The 22088-nt window shown below is 39.0% G+C and overlaps 1 protein-coding gene across 1 annotated transcript; it reads right to left on the bottom strand.

Annotated features, from left to right (window-relative positions):
- Positions 1–216: 216 nt before the first annotated feature.
- On the bottom strand, positions 217–15600 carry MCUR1 (mitochondrial calcium uniporter regulator 1). Its single transcript, XM_072330312.1, has 9 exons — positions 15322–15600; positions 14709–14822; positions 13236–13339; positions 10436–10537; positions 8540–8581; positions 6774–6845; positions 4002–4055; positions 2814–2928; positions 217–1616 (listed from the first exon to the last, which is right to left on the bottom strand). Exons 1-9 carry the CDS (start codon positions 15515–15517, stop codon positions 1561–1563), a joined length of 855 nt encoding a protein of 284 aa, XP_072186413.1. The 5' UTR covers positions 15518–15600; the 3' UTR covers positions 217–1560.
- Between the last annotated feature and the right edge of the window lie 6488 nt (positions 15601–22088).

Raw genomic sequence — 22088 nt, 5'->3', positions numbered from 1 at the left:
CATTCAATTTAGATGAGCTGTTAAAGTTAGCACAGGGAAACTATTATTGAAAATTACTCATCTCTATTGACTGCTCTTTCCCCTTCGGAGTGTTCTAGTGACTGCTGACTTTGCTAATGCAGCTTTCAGAGCAGACCTGTGAACAACGATTTACCTTAAAGCAACTACATTCAGATTAGTTGAAAAAGTTGTACTTATAATGAAAACATCATAGTTCTATGAAATATATGAAATTCTTTATTTCAAATTTGCATCAGTTTGCATTGGCAACCACCAAAAACGTTAAATAGCTTTTATGACACAGACACAAGCTTTACTTTCATTAAACAAAGCCAAGATTGTCCTCTAACAGCATCTATAACCAGTGCATAGGACATTCTCTTTTCCTAAGAAACAAGAAGACAATATTTCCCTTAAATGAAGGAACACAAATGACTGTTACTAAAGCTGTTACTTCCTGAATGGAAGAATGATGGATATATTTACCTGGATACACAGGATGCTTTCATTCGTAGCTTTCAGTTGCATTGTGCTAGTCCACAAGGGCTCGCTCAGATTGAGTTTAAATATCCTCCATTACTACTTTCATCATTATAATCACTATCCAAGTTCCACATTTGAAGTGCCAGTAGGATTTTTTTTAATAAGACAAGAATACAAACAGAAGACAGACAATTTGCAGTTCCCTCATGAATGACGCTGCTTCATGAACACCCACTAAAAAAATATCTTTCCTTTCCAGAAGCACCAATTTCTTTCCATCAAGGAAGCAGCACCAGAGACAGCTTTTATAATTATAGCCATATAATAAAACTAATGTATTTTACAGCATTTCAAACTCCCAGTTACAGTGGTTAAGTTAAAAACTAGCACATGGAATGAGTATCAGAAACTGATGTATAAAAAGGTGAGTTAGTAAAAAAACCTACAGATATATTAAAAGCAAAACTAGCAGCAAATACCACTACACAGTATTCATGAAAGATGATTGATTCAATGGTCATCGGGGAAGGAAGCTGATGACTGTACTGTTATAAAATCAGCAAGATGTATCTGATCATAGCAACTGCATGATCAAGTGTTAGGAGGAGAGAAGTAAGCATGATTCAGTTAACACAAATCCTACTTAAACCAGAGTGCTTCCAAGCCACAAAACACTTACTGTCAGTTTTATACTAATAATCACAATTCCAGTCCAATGCAAGTGACTCTGGTAAGCACATCTGAACAGACAACAGGACGTAATTCCCAATGCATGCAGCCCCATACAATTGGTATGAATGTCAGTCTTTGCTTATATGGCACTTTGTGACAGCAGTTGCAGTTCAGAATGAAGAAAAATAACACAAATGCTTTTACCATGCTTTGATCAGAGGTAAGTTGCAAAATAGGCATGACATAGGTACAGTTTGTTTCTAGGCACATCTTTGGTTACATTCTCAATATAGTCTTCAGAAAAAAAATAAATAAAACATTCAAGACTTGGTTGAAATTCAAGCAAAAACATCTTTTCTTTTTCAGAAAACAAGACAGTAGGAGTCCCTGTAAAGTGATGCTTTATTACATCCATAAACGATAAAATCCCAGTGCTACAGTAAGGCATGTAAATACTGAACCTGAAAGAAAATAGAAGTGAAGAAGACAATAATGGGTCATTAGCTCTTGGAATATATCCTCAGAAACCTAAGTACACATACTAATACGCTGCTAAAGATATAATCACCACTTCTATCCCATATAAGAAAGTAAGCTTTTTAATTTACAAAAAACATCCAATTTCAAGGCAGAGGGACACAAAAATGACAAAGAAGAAGGAAGGAAAAGGAACATGCAGGAACAGGACTGGAAAACTATCAGAAGGTTGGAAAAAAAGCCTTAGCTGCTTCCCATTTGACACAAGATCAAAATGGCAAGTGACAGTTGTAAAATGAGGAGCAACAGGATTACCAAATCATAGGCAAGTATTCAAACTAATAAATACAAACTACTTTATTACAACTGATCAATTTGTGTTTTTTTAATTATTTCTAGTGAACGCAATCAACTTTTGGTTGAAGATTTTTGCTACTGTTTGCAATGGAAGCAATTCAAGTAAACACACTTTGCTTATTTTTTACTGTCATGAGTAGTTTTTTAGTAGGGATGGCAGGAAAATGAACTTCCTCTTATTTTAAAAAGTTGCCTTTTATTTTTCAGTGATGGTTCTCTGTAAAGCATATCCTTACAGTACTACAGATGTGATTGAACTAGTGACAAAACCTGCTGTGAAACAATAATCAAGAAGTCCAAATTAGAAGAACAACTTCTCCTGAAATCTTGTTCACTCAATAGTGCTACATACACAGATAACTTCAATGTTTTGACATTTTTCTACAAGAGCAATTAATTACCTATTTGTTCCTAATGCACGTGCCTGAAAAGTCAGTATTTGAAGAATTTGATAATGAACACTCAGAAAAACAGAAGTGTTCAATTTTGTAGATAGAGCTCCATCAGACAGATAAATACAGGCTGCTTCTATAAATTAAGATGGGCACAGATGAAGCATTTTACTCTTGCTGACAGCCAGTCTTTTAGATTTCTCACAAATATTATTGCAACACAAAGAATGGAAAGAGCATTCAGGTATAGTCCCTGTCAAATACAGCTGCAAATCAGAGAAAACTGTCTTAGGTAATAATGCTGCTGATATTGACCACGACTACTTAAAAGTACTCATATTTTCTTTAAACTGGGGCCTTTGTGAATACAGTGAACGGACAACTTGCAAAAAACACTGTTCAATTTAACAGGTCCACCACCAGATGTCTTACCTGCTAAGTACTTAATATTATCAAGTTTGTGAGTTTCCAGCATTGTTTTCAGATCAGCAACCTCCGTGTCTATTTTTCTGTCTGTTTGGGTCAGAGCTCGATCTTGTTGTGCATGCTAGAAGACAAAACAAAACGTGTTTATTTAGAAATGGTACCCACTCCTCTAATCTGTACTTCCAATTCCTCCTTAAATGCATGTTAGTGAAGTAATTTGCACTCAAAGCAAACAAGTTTTTTCCTATCTTACCATACCTAATGAACTGAACTCTATTATTTTCATTACACATTCACTAAGATGTAATCTAGAACACGGCAGAACTGTGTGCCTTCTTATCTCAATCTAGCAGCATAATCGCTTACTTTAATCTGTCACCTGACCCACAGATGTACAAGTCACATATCAATTATAATAACTATTGAGGAGTCTAAAAGACTCTTGTGACAGAAACATACTGGAGGAGCACAAAAATTTATGGATCCTTAGAAATATCAGACCAGGTCTTTTGATGTAAAAAAATAAACGTGCCTTCATCTTGCATTGAATTCTACTACAGAAACACCTATAGAATGACAGACAGAATCTGATTATGACAGAATGCGGGACTTCACAGAAAAAAAATAAAGGGATTAAATTATTACTCAGAAAGGGCTGAAAGATCTGGATTGTAAACTCAGACCAACAGCTGCTCTGGTGCTGATATTTTCAAACCAGCACTACTGAAACTCTGTTATCAGTTAATGATTTGTGGCTAGAGATCTTCTGTGACTAATTTTCTACAGTACAGAAATCAACGAAAATGAAGAAGAATAGCTTAGTAAAAGCCACCTTTAAAATGAAGTCAAATCAATCAAGGTATGTGTTTCAGTTCCACTGAACATGGAAAAAGCCATCAATTAAGGAAAAACAAAGAAAAAAACATAAGTATAAAATCCTGTCTAGAGAAAATACTACAAAAAAAGCCCACTGAATAGGTTATATATATGTGTAGATCTAACAATATACATAAGCCCTTTTATTCTGTAGACACTTCGTTTATCTGCGCTACCACTATGGAAGTGCACAGAAAAATAACAACTCTCAGTGACATTTTGTACACTGAAGTGTGGCTAAGCACAGGAATAGAATAGCAGCTCTATGATACAAGTAAAATATAAAGCTTTTTTTATAACAAGCTACCAAGTTCTTACCAATTCCACTATTTCTGTCCTCATTTCGAGTAGTTTTCTTTCATTAAGTGAATACTGGAAGGGAAAAACAAACAGCACACAGATCAATATGGTATTGTCTTTAAGCCTTTTTCCAAACGCTTAAAAGCAAGTTTCCTTTTCTGTTCTTTGTTTTCTGCAAAACTGAATCTGAACAACCATCTTGCCTGACAACACTTGAAATACAGTATTGCAAGGTGACCGCTGTCACCTGGAAAGTTGAATTTAGACAGGTGTTCAGACACACTGGAACAACTGTATGCACTAAAAAGTAGCAATCTGATGGCAGATTTGCACTTCTGCCAAAGAGCTGTGACTCTGAAGAGTAAATGGGACAGACAACTAACTCACAGAGCATACAAACGCCAAGGAGACTGAAGTACCCACTTTCTTCAGTAAGGGGAGTTGTTTTTAAGTTATCATAGCAAACTCGGCTACCAAAGATGTTTCACCAGCATTACAGGCATTCTCTATTCAAGATTTTGAAATAGCCAGAATGGTACTTGAGGAACATCACTGAAAATGTTGTATTTGGTAAACATGTAGCATTTGCATCTCATGTTAAGTCTCTGGTTCAGAAACACTTGAAAGACAAATACCTTAAGTCAGAAGTCCTGGCTTACTTATAAGCAATAGTTATTTGGATTCACAGAAAGGTAAATCCAGATTCAAGAAGCATATCTTTAGGGCAGGTACCTTTCTGACTCACAAACAGGCATTATTTGACATATGTAATGCTTCCTATCCACTACTGGAGCAATTCAATTACTCCTAGGACAGCTGCTAAGCCATCAGTCTACAGTGCAGAGTATTAAGGTCATCAGGCTCCCATCTCAGAACCCTCAGTCACACAGCGATAACCTCATCCACTGACATTCCCACGTGGAAAGTTGCTTTTTTTTTCCCTCCTTCCAGTCTTGTGGCTTATTCCACTTTGATATCAAACTCATTAATCTACATAAATGCCTCAGCATTGAAAAACTCTCTCTAAATATCCAGAACACTATTCGAGCTTTTAACAGATCTAAAGATCCAATTAAGAAACAGCACAAAGCTACAAATGTAGAAAAAAAAAAAAAATAGACAAATAATAACATGCCTATAATTAATAAAACATGTGCTGCTAAATCCCGCAAATGGATGACAAGGACAAAAAATTCAGTAGCGTATATTGCCTCAAAGTTAAATTCCTCAGAGCGTTCAGATAACAATGCCACTGTAAAATATCATCTTTGAAGTAAAGTTTAACATAACAGTGTCCCATCCCTGGAGGCGATCAAGGCCAGGTTGAATGGGAGTCCTGGGGAACCTGGTGGGTGGCAACACAGCAGAATGGTCTTTAAAGTCCCTTCCAATCCAAGCCATTCTATGATTCAGCGTGAATGTGACCCTACATTAATAAACTGATTGTCGCTATCTAATGTAGCATCACATTTAAAATAAACAATGTAACACGTAGATTGAAACAGTTTCTGCTTAACTTTGTATAGATGTTGTTAGACAGATGGATGTGTTCTGAGTAAGTTATATTCTGCAAGCTTCTTTGCTGATGTCTGCATTTATTCAAGTCTGCCTTGTGGCTAGAACTCTAAACTTAACTTTAAGAAAGTGAAATACATCTTTCATTACAAAAGACCGACACACGTCTGTAATAACATGAGTGCATAACAAGAGGAAAGGCAAGGTTAACCCCACCCTGAAATTAAAGAGGGAGATTTCCCCTTAAGTCCATGGTTTTTTGCAAAGCAAAGAAAATTTAGTCCTGCCAGATGCAAGAGCACATGAATATAAGTGATAATTTGTTCCATGCTTCAAGATTTTCAGCTCAATCTGTATTACCACAGATATAAATCAGGGCATAAGCTGCTGTGCATTACGTAATGAAGACTTCTCCAGGAAACGTGAAATTGAATGAACTTATTAAAAGATAAAACATTTAGAGTTTGAAGCATTAGAAATGGCTGACAGGACTGCTGGCAAATTAAGATAATTTCCTTCAGCACTTTAAACACATGCAACAAAATGACTTATATCCAACAGTTCTTACTGTTGAGATTGCAAGTAAATATTACTGCTTCATTACCTACCTGTGATAAAAGGGTGGAGTTAAAAACAAAATTAGCAGCAAAATGACACTAAAAGATCTGTCTATTTCAATGATACAATTCAAGATCCTAAAAGCAACTCCAAAAGGATCTAAAACCAAATTTCTATTTAGAGTGCTCCATCTCATGTAAAAATACCCCATCTTCTAATTTTTCCATTTACGTTAATCTAATTAAAAAGCTTGTCAATTCAGTTCTGCCAGACATTTCAAAGTCAGAAACAATCAGAATCGGTATCAGTTACAACAAAAATTAATCACAACTATTTTCACAACAGGCATTGCCAGACAAACTAGCCACATCGAATTCACTTGCTTTAAGGAAACATTGTCAGTAATGGCAAGATATACAAATGATTATGTTTAATTCAAATGAAAAATAGAGCTATGCTAATAATAAAGGTAATCTCAAGGCAGCTAGTTAGAATATTTAACTGTAGTACATTAATACTGACACGGAAACAATATCAAAAGAGACAGACACACGCACAAAAAAACAGTACCTTGTACCATAGCTGTGTAAGGATGAGTAATTTGGATTAATAGCATCTTGAATAATACTACAGATTAATACTGAACTGATGTTCTTAGTCAAATTTGGAGATTATTCAATGTTCAGATGTTTCTAGAAGAAAGCAACCAGAACTTACCAATTCTTTTACTCTGCTCTTCTCTAGGTTTAGGTTCAGTTTGTTATCTGCACGAACTTTGGTAATTTCATCCTTATGGAAATACAAACGATAAAGCAGTGAACAAGAATTTCTGTTTAATTGTAAGCAAAAAAAAAAAAAGTTAGACACAAATATTGTGCCCTTATTAATTAGAGAGGAACTGGATTCTTAAGGTACAATATGCATAAATTTCCTAAGTACAAGAGTTCCTGTCTTCCCACTTGTGTTCTGCAGGATGAGTTCATTCCCACTGGAACAAATAAAAACCTAACAACTACTTTGACACCGGAACGCACAGAGCAAGAGCTGATTAAGATCCCAACCTTCTACAAATTCTGGGAATGCTTCATAAGCACACGACTCACTACTTTTAGAACTCCTTGCCTATGCACACTTGTAAATTGGACTTCTATGAAGGAATCTTGATATTCAAGATAACTTTAAAAACAGTTTCCAACTTTAAAAGGAAATCTGTTCCTAAAGACTGCATCTAGGCCCTCGGAAAAGAACTACCAACAACTAAGAAGACAGAAAATATTTATTATTTTTAAACACATAACATTTAAAACTACCATTACGGATTTTGCTTCATGGATAGTCCTAAGCAATCCCTATTTTTCTTAGCGACAGCTGCTATTTTATATTAACTTCCCAGCGGGAATTCTAGACAGATGACACTTTGTCGTGAGACAAACTGCTGATCAGATGAATGTGTGGGAGAATCAAGAGATTGATGATGTTCTGAGATATTCTGTGGTTAAAATCAAGTAAACATCCCTCAAGTAGACAAACATCAGCTAGACAAGACTTCATTAAGTTAGTACAAATAATAAATGGCACTCAAATTCTATGCTAGGATTTCTGAACTTCAACTCTGTTGTAATTAAATGTCGTTACAGCCCAATGTTACAATTTAATGAAAAACCTGAAATATTTTGAAGCCTTTACAACATTGTGTCATTCTGTCCTTTAGAAGAAAAAACATGAACAAATGTAATTATTACAATTATCATTTTATCTTTACGATAACAAGTGAAATTTAATGACATCTAACTTAAAAGATGACTCAGATCCTTCACGTCCTACCAGTGAATACGCTAACACATTTATATGCAGATAAAACAATACAATAAATTATAAGACAAAAATCAGGTGCTGAATGTATTTTAAAAATGTTATTCTGAAAGCCAGCGTGAATGAAGCACTACATAACAAAACAGTTTCCAATATCAATTATTCTTGCAATAATTTCTATCTGCGTAAAAGCCACACATTCATTTAAGTAACCGGTTTTGAAACAGTCTTGATGAGAGAAAGGTATTTTGACTGTTACTCAGGAGAGGCAAACTACAAAGAGCAGAAACACAGCACTGATTATTAGACCTAAGAAGAATCTGTAGATCATTAACAAGCGAGTTTCCTCCAAAAATTCCTTTTTCCTGCTAAGGTCATTTGCTAACAAACAAGTGGGACCAAACATACTGGTCCCAAACTTACTGGCTAAGTCTTTTAAAAGCTATTTTGAATTCTGAACAGTTAAATTTTAATTCAGTACTTATTCAGTTCACAGTTCTGTCGCCATAAATTAAATATGTGTGAAACTGATTTCGTTGCAGCCCATTCTGTTCCATCAATTTCAATTACAGCAAGCAAACACAACCTTTACAACAAAATCACATCAGCAACATTTTCTTAAGCAAATAAGACAGGTGCTAATTCTTGATTATATTGGTACAGTATCTTACCATGACTTGCTTCTTTATCTGCTGGAGTTCGAGTTTTATTTTCTGGGAGAGCAGAAAAAGATGTACACTTTAGTACTGTACACAAAAACCGACAATCTATACATGCTAACCAACTTGTATGATGAGTAGCAATGGCTATAATCAATACTGTGATAGGAAGGTGTCAGTTTCAGTTGGGATGGAATTGTTTTTCTTCAGAGCGCTTGGTATGATGTTATGTTTTCTTTCAAGGAGAAAAACAATGCTGATAACACACTGGTATTTACAGTTGCCTGCTAAGCAGTATAGTACAGATGCAAGACCACTTGCAGCAAAGGGCCCAAGCAGCTGGGAGGGAACAGTATTAAGACAGTTGAATTAAACTGATCAAAGGGATATTTCATACCATATGATATCAAGCAAAAGAAATCACAGAATCACCGAGGTTGGAAAAGACCTAAAAGATCATCCAGTCCAACCATTCACCTATTACCAATAGCTCCCACTAAACCATGTCCCTCAACGCAACTTCCAAACATTCCTTGAAAGCCCCCAGGGTTGGTGACTCCACCACCTCCCTGGGCAGTCCATTCCAGTGCCTGACCAGCCTTTCTGAGAAGTAATATTTCCTAACATCCAGCCTGAATCTCCCCTGCCACAGCTTGAAGCCATTAGTCCTTCTTCCAAAGGGAGCTGAAGTTCACCTCTCTTTCTTTTCCGTTGTTTGGGAGGCAAGCCGGACATCAGTCAGGGGATGTTGAACATTCATTTGTGCATCACTTGTTTTATCTATTACACGAACATAACTACTTTCCTTTTCCCTATTTTAGTAAACAGTTTTATCTCTACCCATGGGTTCTATTTTCTTATTATTATTTAATTCTCTCCCACATCCCACTGGGAAGGGGGGCAGAATGAGTGGATGATGTTGCAGTGCTCAGCCACCTGCCAGGTTAAACCAAAGCAGAAGGCAGAATGAACATGGTTTAATTTCATTTATATCCTCAATATGTGTGTAGACAGACCCACCTGTACACGTGTGTACTCAGCACTGCGCATTTCCAAACAACAGCACAAGACAGAAGCTAGTACTGTCCCACAGCACTACAGGTGGCCAAATGCACAGGATGGTATTAGTAAGAGTAAACACAGCCAGAAGTAACTGATTACTCCCTTATGCTTAGCATTTGTGAGCTTACATCAGAAAAGTGTGTACAGCATTAGGTTCCCTGGTACAAGACAAATGTTGACATTCTGGAACAAGCCCAATGTAGAGCCACCAAGATGATGGGATAATGCAGAGGGTTGCATAAGAGTGGAGAGTGAAAAGAGAAAGAGTGTGTGAGACAGCAAGCAGTGGGCTTGTTTAGCCTTAAAAAGAAACTGCTAAATGGCAATCAAAATACAGCCAGCGACTCCCTTAATGGGCTCCTGAAGTCCCTTCTAAGCTAAATTATTCTATCACTATTTCTTTCAAAAGACATATGAAATAAGAATAGTTGTAGCACCTTCCATTAATTCTAGTGTATGAAAATCATTGTAACAAAAAAGAGCAATGGCTGCATCAACAATTTATGCCATACAGCTCAGTAGTTTCTTCCCTCCTCACTGTTTTCTTTCCTAACTCATATGTGATCAGGAAGATTTAAGTCTTTGCCAAACCTCACAAAATTCCTAGCAGCCTATTTTCCCAGCTTCCATCTGAATGGAGGGACATCAACAGTCTTTGGGTCAGCAAGTCCTCCCAGCTTTATATCACCTGTGAACTTGCTGAGGGTGCATTCTGCCCCTTCATGAGATTATTAAGTTCCTGTTAACCCATATTAGCACCCAAGTCAACCTCTTGGATACAAAATACTTTTCTACATCCTTAACGAAAATGATAAAATACCACAAGACCAAGATACTGCTTTTTACCTCATTTTCTGAACGAAGTGCTGAAAACTCACTTTTTTCCAATATAATCATGTCCTTTTTCAATCCACCAATATGGGACATTACTTGTTGAAGAGCAATCTCCTTTAAAAGATAGAAGACAAGCCTCAGAACATGTAACTATAATGGGGTTTTTTCCATCTGTGCATACAAATACAACAGGTACTCTGAAATTTTTAATCTGCTAATTTAAGATTGACTATCATAGATTCAAAGAAGGAAAGATAAATTAAGAGCAAGTGACAAAACAAGCAAGTTTGCTAAACCGTTGGTAATGTTTGGGAAAAAAAAATAAATCAGCAATGCTAACACAGATCAGAATAATTCAAGTAATAGACTAAGCTACAGTTTCTTTGTCAAATTCTTAACCTAGCAAATTCATTAGGGAGAAAAGGGGTCCTTGTGCTAGAAGATGAAAGCCAGCTTCCTCACCAAGACTCCCCAGTGCTAGCCCTATTCTTCTAACTTTCTCACTTTCCACCTTCCTATGAAGAGAGCTAACTCCATTTTTCTACTCAGCTAAGCAGAAGCATGCGCTATACTTATATTTTTAAACACTCTTCTCAGTTTGACAGAAGTGAGTTATCAGAAGACAAACAAGCATCCTCTTCCACTCTGGAGGATGGAAAGGTCTGTACATACTGCTCTAGATGCTACTCTATCCACACACAAACAGGGATTTCACACTCTGCTAAACATCTCCCACTGATAAGCAGATTCTTGCTTTTGATTCTGGATTAACACCATTACAAGTCTGACACTGTATCTTCATTTTTGTCAAGTAACGATATTCTAATTTACAGCACTACGTGGCATCTGGAGTTGCCATGTTATGCTACCTGACTGTAAAATACATAAATAAATAAGCAGTGTGTCAGTGTACTGGATATATCACAGAAGATCTACAAAAAGAGTACTGCCATGGATACCTCCTTTCTTATTCCCTAATGTGTTCAGTTTACTTTCATTCTCTCCCCTATTTGCTGAACCCATTAAAAGATTTCTTCCATTTTCTGTCTGTTTCACATTACTATACATATATAACATGTGCGTGCATTTTTTAAGGCTTTTATCTTTTACATATCCAATTATGGCCTAATGGTAATAACTACATTCATAGTTTTCCAATTTCTGTTCCAGTTCTTCATTCTCTTTTGGTATAAGCCCTTGGCCACACAAAGACTGGAACAAAGCACAGGTTTATCATGTTACTCAGAGTTCAGGTCAATACACACCTCCTGAGCATGCCATGTAAGCGTGTATAGTTGAACTTTAATGAAAGAAAGTCACCTGAGGGTCATATGTAGCACAGCCTCAAAAAAAGGAGAAAAAGAAATATCTACTTGTATTCCAGAAATCTGGGAATATGAGGAGGTACAGATGCCAACAGTTGCTTATTGTTAAACACACACAGTGGAAGAAAGGGTTCTTAATGCATTCTCTGATCTACTGCAGAACAAATTCAGCACAGAAGGAAGTGCTTTTGCATCTGCCTTTCCTGGAATCTAAGAGTTAGAAAAGATAGACTGAAGCCTCCCCCATACTGAAGGTGATGCAAAACCCACTACTAACTGAGCTGCCTCACTGTCAAGACTATTACACGCTGAAGACAGCAACTACAGGTTTCCCACATTAAGATGGCACACTGTCACATTAAGATGGCAACTCAGTTACCACAAAATTACTCGAATCCTTTGTTTGGAAATTGACTCGGGGCTGTAAATCCCAGCTGCACAGTGCAGTCTAAGTACTTCAGTTACTGCTTCCCACTAGCATGGTCCATTTGACACACACACTTATGTGTCTTGGATTTCAGCATACTAGATATTGTGAATCACATTCACACGATGCTTAAGTTCCACATGCAGTGGGTTGTCTTACTCTGAATTCTAATTTCATTTCCAGAGTCAGATGTGTCTGAAAGCATAAAATGGCAATATTCAACAGTCTCATGTCCACTTGCTTACCTAGATCTGCCTGTGTACAACTTGACAAAGGGCTCCCTCCCAAAAACAAAACAGCAAATTCAGTTCAAGTCTATGCAATTTTCTGGTAACCAGAATAAATCTCTAGATGATCAGAATTATCAGTCTATCTTCAAGCAAGTTTTCTTTGGCTCCTCTCACTGATTTCTATGTATATATTTATGTGGGTGGACCTAAGAGTATACCTTGAACAACATATGCATCAAAGGAAACAGACAACTTACAACATCAGCATCCAAAACATAATGTTCCTGTGCGTTATCAGTATATACAACTACACTAACCACACACTAAAAGCACTGCAAAGAAGTTTAGCTCAATTCTAATACAATATAAACGTCACTATGACAGAAAGATCAATTTAAAACCAGACTACATAACAGAATGGTAAATTACAGGAGGAAATATTTCACATTGTTGTAGTTAAGCTAGAGAAGAAAGTAAGGTAGGAGCTGCTACTGGTTAAACCCATGCATAGATTATCTCCCATGACCATGTAAAAGCCTTTTCAGCTACTCTATTCAGGTTATAATAAAGCTAGGAAGAAACAAAGAAACAAACACTTAATCATGGACATTGCACCAGATCATAGTTCCTAAGTTTCAAGGTCCATCACAACACTCTGATAAGCGATAGGTTCAAGACAAAACTCGATAGCCAGTAGATATACATGGATAGCTGTTCATTTTCAAATTTTTAAACATTGTCTACCAGTCAGTAATGCAGCAATGTGCACTTCATTAGCAGGCATATTAGATTTCAATAGACTTTAACCTTTCCACCTTCTTTGAGCTAACCTGCTGCACTTTGGTCACCATGTCCTTGTAAATCATATCCAGGTTGGTGTTCACGATTTTCACAAATGCAGATACAATCACCTCCGACTGCTGAGTAGTGAATCCTAAGCAAAACAAAATACAACATTCAGAGAATCACAGAATTGCTCAGGTTCGAAAAGACCTTCAGGATTGTGTCCAACCATGACCTAACCATACTACCCTAACCATACTAATTCTAACAGCCCTTTGCTAAGTCAGGTCCCTGAGCACCACATCCGAACAGTTCTTAAACACATCCAGGGATGGTGGCTCAACCACCTCCCTGGGGAGCCTATTCCAGTGCTTAACAACCCTTTCTGTAAAGAAGTGTTTCCTGATATCCAACCTAAACTTACCCCAGAGCAACTTGAGGCCATTTCCCATTCAGAGACCTACATAAATAGAAGCTGATGAAGACTAACAAGTTCTAATATTCATAACAAAGTTTTTCAAAAAAGCAGTCAGTTATGAAAGGTAGTAAAGCACATTCCCCTCCATCTAGCACTAGCAGAGCACAATCAGGCAGTACAACCAAGTTCCTCCACCCCAAAATTATACCTGTACCTTAGACAGTTGTTTCTGTAGTACAGTGCTATTACAATATCAGCAAGATAAACGTTGGAAGTTTTTTCTACAAGCATTATGGGATGCTATCTCTCATGTGGTTATTTTTATGAGTAAGAACCCAGACACTCAAGAGCAGATATCTACTTTTAGCATACTGTAAGTAGTACCACAGAAGATATGCAAATCTCAGCAATTCCCAACAGAGAAGAGCTTTGATTTTAGGCCTGCAAGCTTCTGAGTCCCTATAAAGATGCACTTTGAATTCTGTACATGGTGAGCTATTGTAAAACATAGTTTCAAATATGTAGCAGGTTAGTGTTAAAAAGAAGATTGGGGGTCTGAGAGTAAGTCACTTTCAACAGCAGAACTGATTTAATCTTTTGCCATCACCAAAAAGGGGATACCCTTCCTCCTGCTGCTATGTATGTGTCCTGGTGCTCACACAATTGCTCTGAGAGCTCATTAAACAAATGTCTCAGCATGCTAATCAAGAAAAATGCACTGTAGTTTCCTGAGAATTAGGATGGCACACATAAAGAATGAACCCACAGGAGAGGAGAAAGTGACTGGGATTTTTTCTTTCCAGTGATTTGAGCTATCACAAAGCAATTCGACTGTATGGTCCTTCCTCTTAATGTTACTGAGGTAGCGAAGGTACTTCATCAGGAATCCAGAAGGATCTCTTCCCTTATGTTTTAGGGTATGAGAAGGTATATTTTATATGGCATTCTACACTCCATCCCATCCAAGAGCTGCATTTTACGTAGCAGACCACATACAGTCGCATTGCAACACAGCTGCATACTGCTGCGTTTTAATTAACCAAACTCAGCAAGCTGAAAAACCACCCATGATCCAACCCAAGGAACGCGTGTAGCAAATTACCATTTTCTTCCAGGAGGCACACCAGAGCATGAGTGTCAAAAAACAGCTTCCTATTTCCCAGCAAGGAAACACCATCCTTGCTTTGTAAAAACAAAGACACAGAGTTGCTCACACCTGAGAAAGATAAGCAGAACGTTGTGACATCTCAATGAAACAACAAGAAATCAACACACGAGATCTCCAGGAGTTTCCCTACTAGCTGCAACAACAGAGAAATGCACACATTTACCTCAACATCTGGCAACAACGCGCGCTGCAACCCTTAGAAAACACCAAGGGATCTGATTACGTTCTACGAGCAAGAAAACTGACAGCAGTGCTGTTGCAGCTCCGGAACACCTCCCAGATCCCCCACGGCCCAGAAGGACCGCACGGAGGTGCAGAGGCTATCCCATCCCAGCTATCAGTGCTCCGAACCATGCTTTCTGGATAATTCAGCACCACAGGACAGAGTAGGGCTCAGAAGAACGTCACACAGAACACGGCGCCGGCCACCACGGTGATGAAGCCACCCCGAGCTCCCGGGGAGAAGATGACACACACACACACACACATACGCACACCCCATATATACACACACCCCCACGCCCGCCCCATCGCTCCCCGCTCTCACCGCTCTCCCCGCAGCGCCGGGCCCGGCCCACGCGCTTCGCCCACCCCGCGCCGCCGCTTACGGCGGCCACCGAGCGCGGACAGGCGCTGAGGCCGCGTCGCGCAAGGCCGGGGGGTGTGAGGCGGTGACGCGAGGCGGAAGCGGGCGGGAGGGCGCCGTGAGGCCGCAGCGCTCGCAGCGCCTGCCTCACGGCCATGCCGCCCGCTCCCAGAGGCAAGCGAAGAAGAGAAACCACCGGCGCTACCGGAAAGCCATGGCTAGGCACGCGCCGCCTCTGCACCTCCCTTCCGCCGCGGCCACCGGCACGCTTCCGCCTCCGGTGTTCGTCCTGCGTCGCGCCTCAGGGCTGGAGCGGGGGCTGCTCTGCTGCTGTGAGGCGAGATGGCCCTGCGGTCACCTTGTCGAACGCCGAGACCTTTCCGAATGCTTTACTCTTACATCAGTGCTGCAGTGCATACAAAACTCTGTGATGGTGAGACAGCCACTGCTGGGGCAATGGGAGAAGGCAGTGGAGAAATTCAAGGGAAATGCCTAGAAGGAACTAAGGAGTTATTGTTTCAGGGATGACAAGACCAGCAGCCCAGCTGAAGTGCCTCTAAATCAATGCATACAGCTTGGAAAGCAAACACGAGGAGCTGGAAGCTACTGTGCTGCTTGAAAACCATGATATAGTTGTTGAGAAGTGGGACCATGTGAACCTAGTGAGGTTTAACAAGTGCAAGATGTTGCACTTGGGCCAGGGCATTCCCAGGTGTTTATGTAGACTGGGCAAAGAACCCCTTGAGAGCAGCCTTGCGGAGAGGGACTTGGGGGTCCACCATTTGCATCAGGAAGTTATCATCAGCACAGTGGAGGAACCTCTTTGGCTGTGAATGGCTAGCTGAGTAGGCCTTCCAACAAGGAACACCACTTACAGCTAGAAAGCAAAGCTTCTTAAAGCAATTACTTGCTTCCACCTCTGTTTTAATACAAGGATATTTATTTTAAAAGGACTGAACAGGGGCACCACATTGTGAGAGGGACATCATAGGATCATAGAGTAGCTGACAGTGTCCAAAGGAGCCATGTTTTGGACTTGATGATCTTTATGGGTTCTTTCCAATTCAGCACATACTACTGTTGTGTGAATAGATGAAATGCATGCTTAATTTTACACTGGTTGAGTCTTGAAATTTAGATCCCGGCACACACATAGTGTTTACTAATCTATGTAGTTACATCCACCCTTAGGCTTTAGCAGTGAAATTCACTAAGAATCATTACGATGTGTGGAATTAAAAAAATTCAGAGTAACGGAAGTGGCGTAGCAGTACTGATGAATTTATGTTCACCACAGTCACTATCTATGAACAAGATTGGTAAGGGGAGTGAAGAAGGTTTGGCTGAGATTGGAAAGGGGATCTTTTTTTCCCTCTGTAAAGAAAATGGGAATGGAATAGTTGGCAGAGAAAAAGAGTCTGCTTAGAAATATTCTTCTGATAAAGGAATATATGGTATAATGTGTCCGTGAATAAGTGTGAATTTATAATTAAAAGGATTTCACTCAACAGAACGGTCCTTGTAACAAGATTCCTAACAGGAATCAGGAGAGAACAAAAACCAAGTCAATTTTCAGATGGCTATGGCTGTCTTACAGAAGGGATTTTACAGTGTACTTGCCTGCAACAGGAAGGGGCTGGATCCCATTCCCTTGCATTAATTTTCCACTGTGGATGTCTTTCTCTTTCCCCATAAGCATCTGGAGCTAGCCATTGTCACAGAAAGACTAATGAACTGAAAGGAGGGCAGGTGCAGTTCAAAATAGAAACAAATAGTCCTGTTACTTTCTCCAAATATTTTAGCACAGTGACTGTGCAGAGATGAGGGGCATTAGCAGCTGTCAGGGGTGATGAATGCCCCGAGCAGCCCTTAATTCTAAATGGGAAAAGCTAAAAACTCCCAGGCTGAAAAAGGAAGAGAATCACTGATGCTTTCCCTTGATCGTTGTTTTGGGTTGTTTTTTTGTGGAGAAATCAGTGATGGCAGTGTGATTTCTCATGTTACATTTGTTTAGATATGTGGATAGCTGTATTTATTACAAAGAATCAGAAAAACTTCCTGAGAGGAATGAAGCTAAAACGATCTTACCCATAGATGGCAGTAACTGCTAATAGTGCTGACTGCCAGTGTGCTGCAATCCAAGCTTTTAGGACCTGGCCAAGGTTTGAAGCAAGTGGCCTGAGCTCGTACGTTGCTAAACGGCCACTCCAGTGGCCATAGATCCGAGTTGTGTTCTGAGCTCCTTGTGGAAACCCCATGTTGTCATTCCATGGAAGCTTTCCCAACTGTCAAAAATAGCCCCACCATGATTTCTCATTTACTGAATGAAACAATTTGTTCAAGTATTATAGCTGGTATTAATAAGAAATAGCATTTACATTCATATTGAATCTTGCTGTGTTCTCATTGGGCATGTTTTACATGTAGAATGAGCTGATAAATGCAGTGTGTGTTGAAAGCTACTGGAACTGAGTGCCTTTTGTCAGAGGTTATTCTGGGCCAGTATCCCCTCTTCCCAACCTACAAATGACTTCACAGACCACATACTGATGCACTATCGACCTTTCACTAAGTCAAGGCAGGAGCAGGTGCTCACATGGCACAGAAAGGGTTTGCAGGCACTCCCAGTTGCAGTACACAGGAGGATGGAAGTCGGGAGGAGGTTCTCCATAAGAGCTCCTAATTTTCCCTTTCTCTTTACATGCAGGGAGTGACAGAAGTTGCACATAAGAACTTCATTTCCCTACAAGCCTGATCTCTCTTCTTACAGGAGTCCAGCAGAAGGCAAGACTTTCCTCATGTTTCTCCATTGCTTGTGGAGGGTCTGGCTTATAATAGTGGATTATTTGGAACATGATATAAATTCCAAGGAACTTGAAAGGGTTGGAGTGGACTAGTGAAAGGGGGACAGAAAGGATGAGCATGAAGGTTTAGAACTGGAGTGAGAACTGGGGGACAAAAGGGAGGGATGCTGAAGGGACTGGAGGCATAAGAATAAGGGATGGTGATAGCAGTATCACTGAACACTGGGCGTAGGAAGGTACCTCTGGGAATCACTGAGCATAACCCCACGACTAAAGCAGGTACCCTTTTGCAGGTCACACAGGAAAGCAACTATGTGAGTGTTTAATAACTCCAGAGAAATAGACTTCACAACCTCTCTGGGCCAGTGCCAGTGCTCTGGAGTAAGACTAGGAATAGCAGTGGGTTGAGAGGGTAAAATAGTTATCAAGGCAGCTTTGGGCTATTGCAGGGAACAGAAAGGGAGGTGAAAAGTGAATGGCTATAACTTGCTGTTCATTATCCTGTGAGACAGTTAAGCAGTGAATCAATTATAATATCAAGCAATTGTGCAGATAATAAGTTAAGCAATGAAGCAGTTATACAGTGAATCATTTCTGGTATGAAATAAAAATGGTGAGAATCAACAGCAATACGGATCAATTATGCAGAGAACTATTACAAAAGTGAATCAGTTAAGTAGGGTAACAGTTATACAGCAAGTGAATGAATAAATTAATTATGGAGTGGGACTATTATGGAGAGAATTAATTATGCAGAGCCTTCCTTTGTGATAAGGGGCACGTCTGAGGGAGCTTCATGCACGGAAAAAAAATAAATCCAAACGCAGTTATTAAAATAGAAGCCCTGTGTCAGTTCTCAGTCACTCTCACTGTGATCTTCTATTCTTCTTTTCTCTGGACAAGGCTCACTTGAATTGTGATGGTGAAAGTTGCAGAAGCAGAGTTCTGCGTTCCTTCAGTGTGGACACACACAGAGAAGAGGTGAAGGAAGTTCAGAGATGACTCTGAGGCTCTGTCAAGAGGGTTATAAATGGAAACCACGGTCTTTGGAGCAATTCAACCTGTGTAGGGGTACTCAGTCCCCAGAATTATTTAGGGTGGAACATCTTTATACCTAAAAGTCCAACAGCTTAATTTTCCTCTGCTTTGTATGTCTCTACAAAATAAGTGTCAGATATCAGCAAAGAAATGTGTGTTTTTCCACCTCTTTTTACTGCTACAGTTGGAGAAAAAACAACCAGCCTTTTGGACACGAACCTTTTGGTAGTGTCAAATTTGAGCACTCTGATTCAAGAGCCAGATGCCTTAATTTTAACAGATAGAAACACAATACAGACCACAAGGTGGTGGAGAACAGATTTCCAAATCTTCACTCCTGAAGTAACGCAGTATACTGATTTATATAAAGGACACAGTAACCTGTACCATTTTTGTTTTGTTTTGTGTTTGTGGGTGTTTTTTTTTGTGTGTGCTAAAAACAAAACCAACCAACAACAGCAACAACAACAAAAAGCCCAACAACAACAACAAAACAAAGAACAACAAAACCCTACAGGAGGGAAAGGAATCAGTAACATCCTTGAGGTAACAACAAATTTAGCCAGCTAATTTCTCAAACCTCGTGCCAAGACAACACTTCCATCTAGTTCTGTGATAGATTGTTTTGACTACAGGATTAAATCCAGAATCAATGCTGAATTACATGTCTTTTAAATATTACCTGTTATAAGTCTGGACACTTGCTGGATTCTTGAGATGGCTCGCAAAATCTCCCTCCTACTGTTCCCATTCCCTCTCATCCCCAGCAAAAATAAGCTTGCTGTTTTCCAGAGCAGTTTTAAAGACCATATGCAAGAAAGAACCCCTTTGACTAATGCTGCAGTGCAAGAACAGAATATGCAAGTCTAAAACATTTGTTCCACACAAATGACTGGAGCTGTAAATTCATATGTAGAAATTATTGTCTTATCCAACAAGCTTTTCATGTTCTTACTTAGTAGTTGGAGAGAAAAACATAAATACGGTACAGTATATTCTGATGTTAGAGTGTTCGGGCTACTTGTAATGAAGTGCATAGTTAAAATGTAACAACACGATTAACTATTCCTATGTTTTTAGTGAAAGTATTTGTGAAACAAGCAACAGCAATTACAGTGTTACATAATATTGTTAAAATGCTTAGAGCAGAAATATGAAATAGAAATATGTGACATAAAAGCAAGTTTAAGGGAAGAGGGGATCTTCTGAAGCAGAAGCAGGTTAATGTGGTTGGATACCATGCCAGTTCATTTCTACTCAGCTAAATCAAAAGTATTATAAACTTTCATTCTGGAATTAAAGAATTTTATCTCCAGTTCTTGACTTTTGCTTGTATGCATGGTGTCCTGTCATCATTACAGTGCAGCATGTCAGAATCAAACCTAGTACATGCAATCGGTGTTGACTGCACCCAAGCAATCCATGTTATCACCAAAATAACAAGGGATCTAACAAGGTCCTTACGTTAAAATCAGGACTGCTGAGGTTAGCATTGCCTCTTTGAGGACCTATGCTCATTATGTAGGTAAATGATGGAATCATACAGAATACATATAAGAGCGTAAACATTTTTATATTATAAATATCCAGAAATAAAAGTAGGAGGTCCAACTGTAATTGCATTTAGTCTACAGTTTGAACCTTTTTATCATTTTGGAGAGCTACGTTGGGGCAAACTACCAATCGTAACTAGACTTTTCTGCTTTTTAGTCCCCCCCCGCCCCTCCTGTCACAGACATGTATTAATCTAGATAACTCCATGACAAGGAGACCTGAAGACTTTTTTTCCTGCTGGAGTGCACTTAGAGGAACTTGCATGAGGGCAGAGATGCAGTTAACTTTACAGCCACAAAAACGAGATGAAAACAATGCCATTTTATTTGGAAAATCATTAGCACAGAATCACTGGGTCACTGAATCACAGAATCCTAGAATGGTTTGTTTGGAAGAGACTTCAAATATCATCCGGTTCCAACCCCTCTTCCATGGGCAGGGACACCTTTCAGTAGGGCATGTTCCCCAAAGCCCCATTGAGAATGTCAACTTCACCTACAGTTTTCCAGAAATAAATGAACTGAAGCCAAAAGACCCAAAAGACCTGTAAACTGTAGTAGATAACTGCTTCACTATTTAGAATGAGGGTATAAATTCCCAACTGACAGCTAACTTCCATTCCTTTAGATAACTAGATAACAATTCACTTTTAAAGAAAATGTACAGCTTCCACTGAACACAACTTTCCCCTCGGCTCACAAATGATTAATTAATACTCTGTCTGGAAGAAGAAAGTAACAGGTTTCCTCACATAAATGATCAATGCTCTACCTTTAAGCATTTCATAAACTTTCCAGATGGGAGGAAGCAGTTCAGTAAAAGTTTCTTGCATCAGTGAGGTCTGCTGAAGACATCATTATCTGTGAATGACACCTCACTTTTGGCAATATATTAAAAAAGATTCAAGTTCTAGGTGTGTTGTTTTGTTGTTTTGTTTTTTTTGTTTTTTTTTTTAAGTATGTCATGCTTATGTAGAAACCATTCTCCCTCACACTGTGCTTTAAGTGTCAGTTTTTGTTGCATTTAAGAAAACATCATAACAAATGGCAGAAATGCCATTAAATGATTTTAATAATGGCAGAACGCTAATTGCTTATCAACAGATAATTTCTTTTCTGGAACCAGCAGTAACCATACGGAACATCCACGTTGTTTCTGGAAGGCTCAAGCTAATCAGTTTTTACAGATCTGACAGAAGTAGTCTGTACTGTCACATTAATGAATTTGTTTAAGGTGCTGAAATGAGAACCTCATCAGTGTGAAATGCTGCCAGGGTGCCCTAATGAAATCACGTACAGAATTAGAGAAAATAACATTATGTCAGTTGTTACT

The sequence above is a fragment of the Excalfactoria chinensis genome, chromosome 2, assembly GCF_039878825.1.
Source record: "Excalfactoria chinensis isolate bCotChi1 chromosome 2, bCotChi1.hap2, whole genome shotgun sequence".
Classification (NCBI taxonomy): Eukaryota; Metazoa; Chordata; class Aves; order Galliformes; family Phasianidae; genus Excalfactoria; species Excalfactoria chinensis.
The sequence above is the reverse complement of the archived record's forward strand: the minus strand, read 5'-3'. Positions and strand labels throughout refer to the sequence as shown.

Coding starts and splice junctions, on each gene's coding strand:
- MCUR1 (XM_072330312.1), bottom strand. CDS start 15,517: ATGGCCGTGAGGCAGGCGCTGCGAGCGCTGCGGCCTCACGGCGCCCTC. Junction 14,823..15,321: donor CCGGCGCTGCGGGGAGAGCG/GTGAGAGCGGGG, acceptor TATCTTTCTCAG/GTGTGAGCAACTCTGTGTCT. Junction 10,538..13,235: donor TGGTGACCAAAGTGCAGCAG/GTTAGCTCAAAG, acceptor TATCTTTTAAAG/GAGATTGCTCTTCAACAAGT.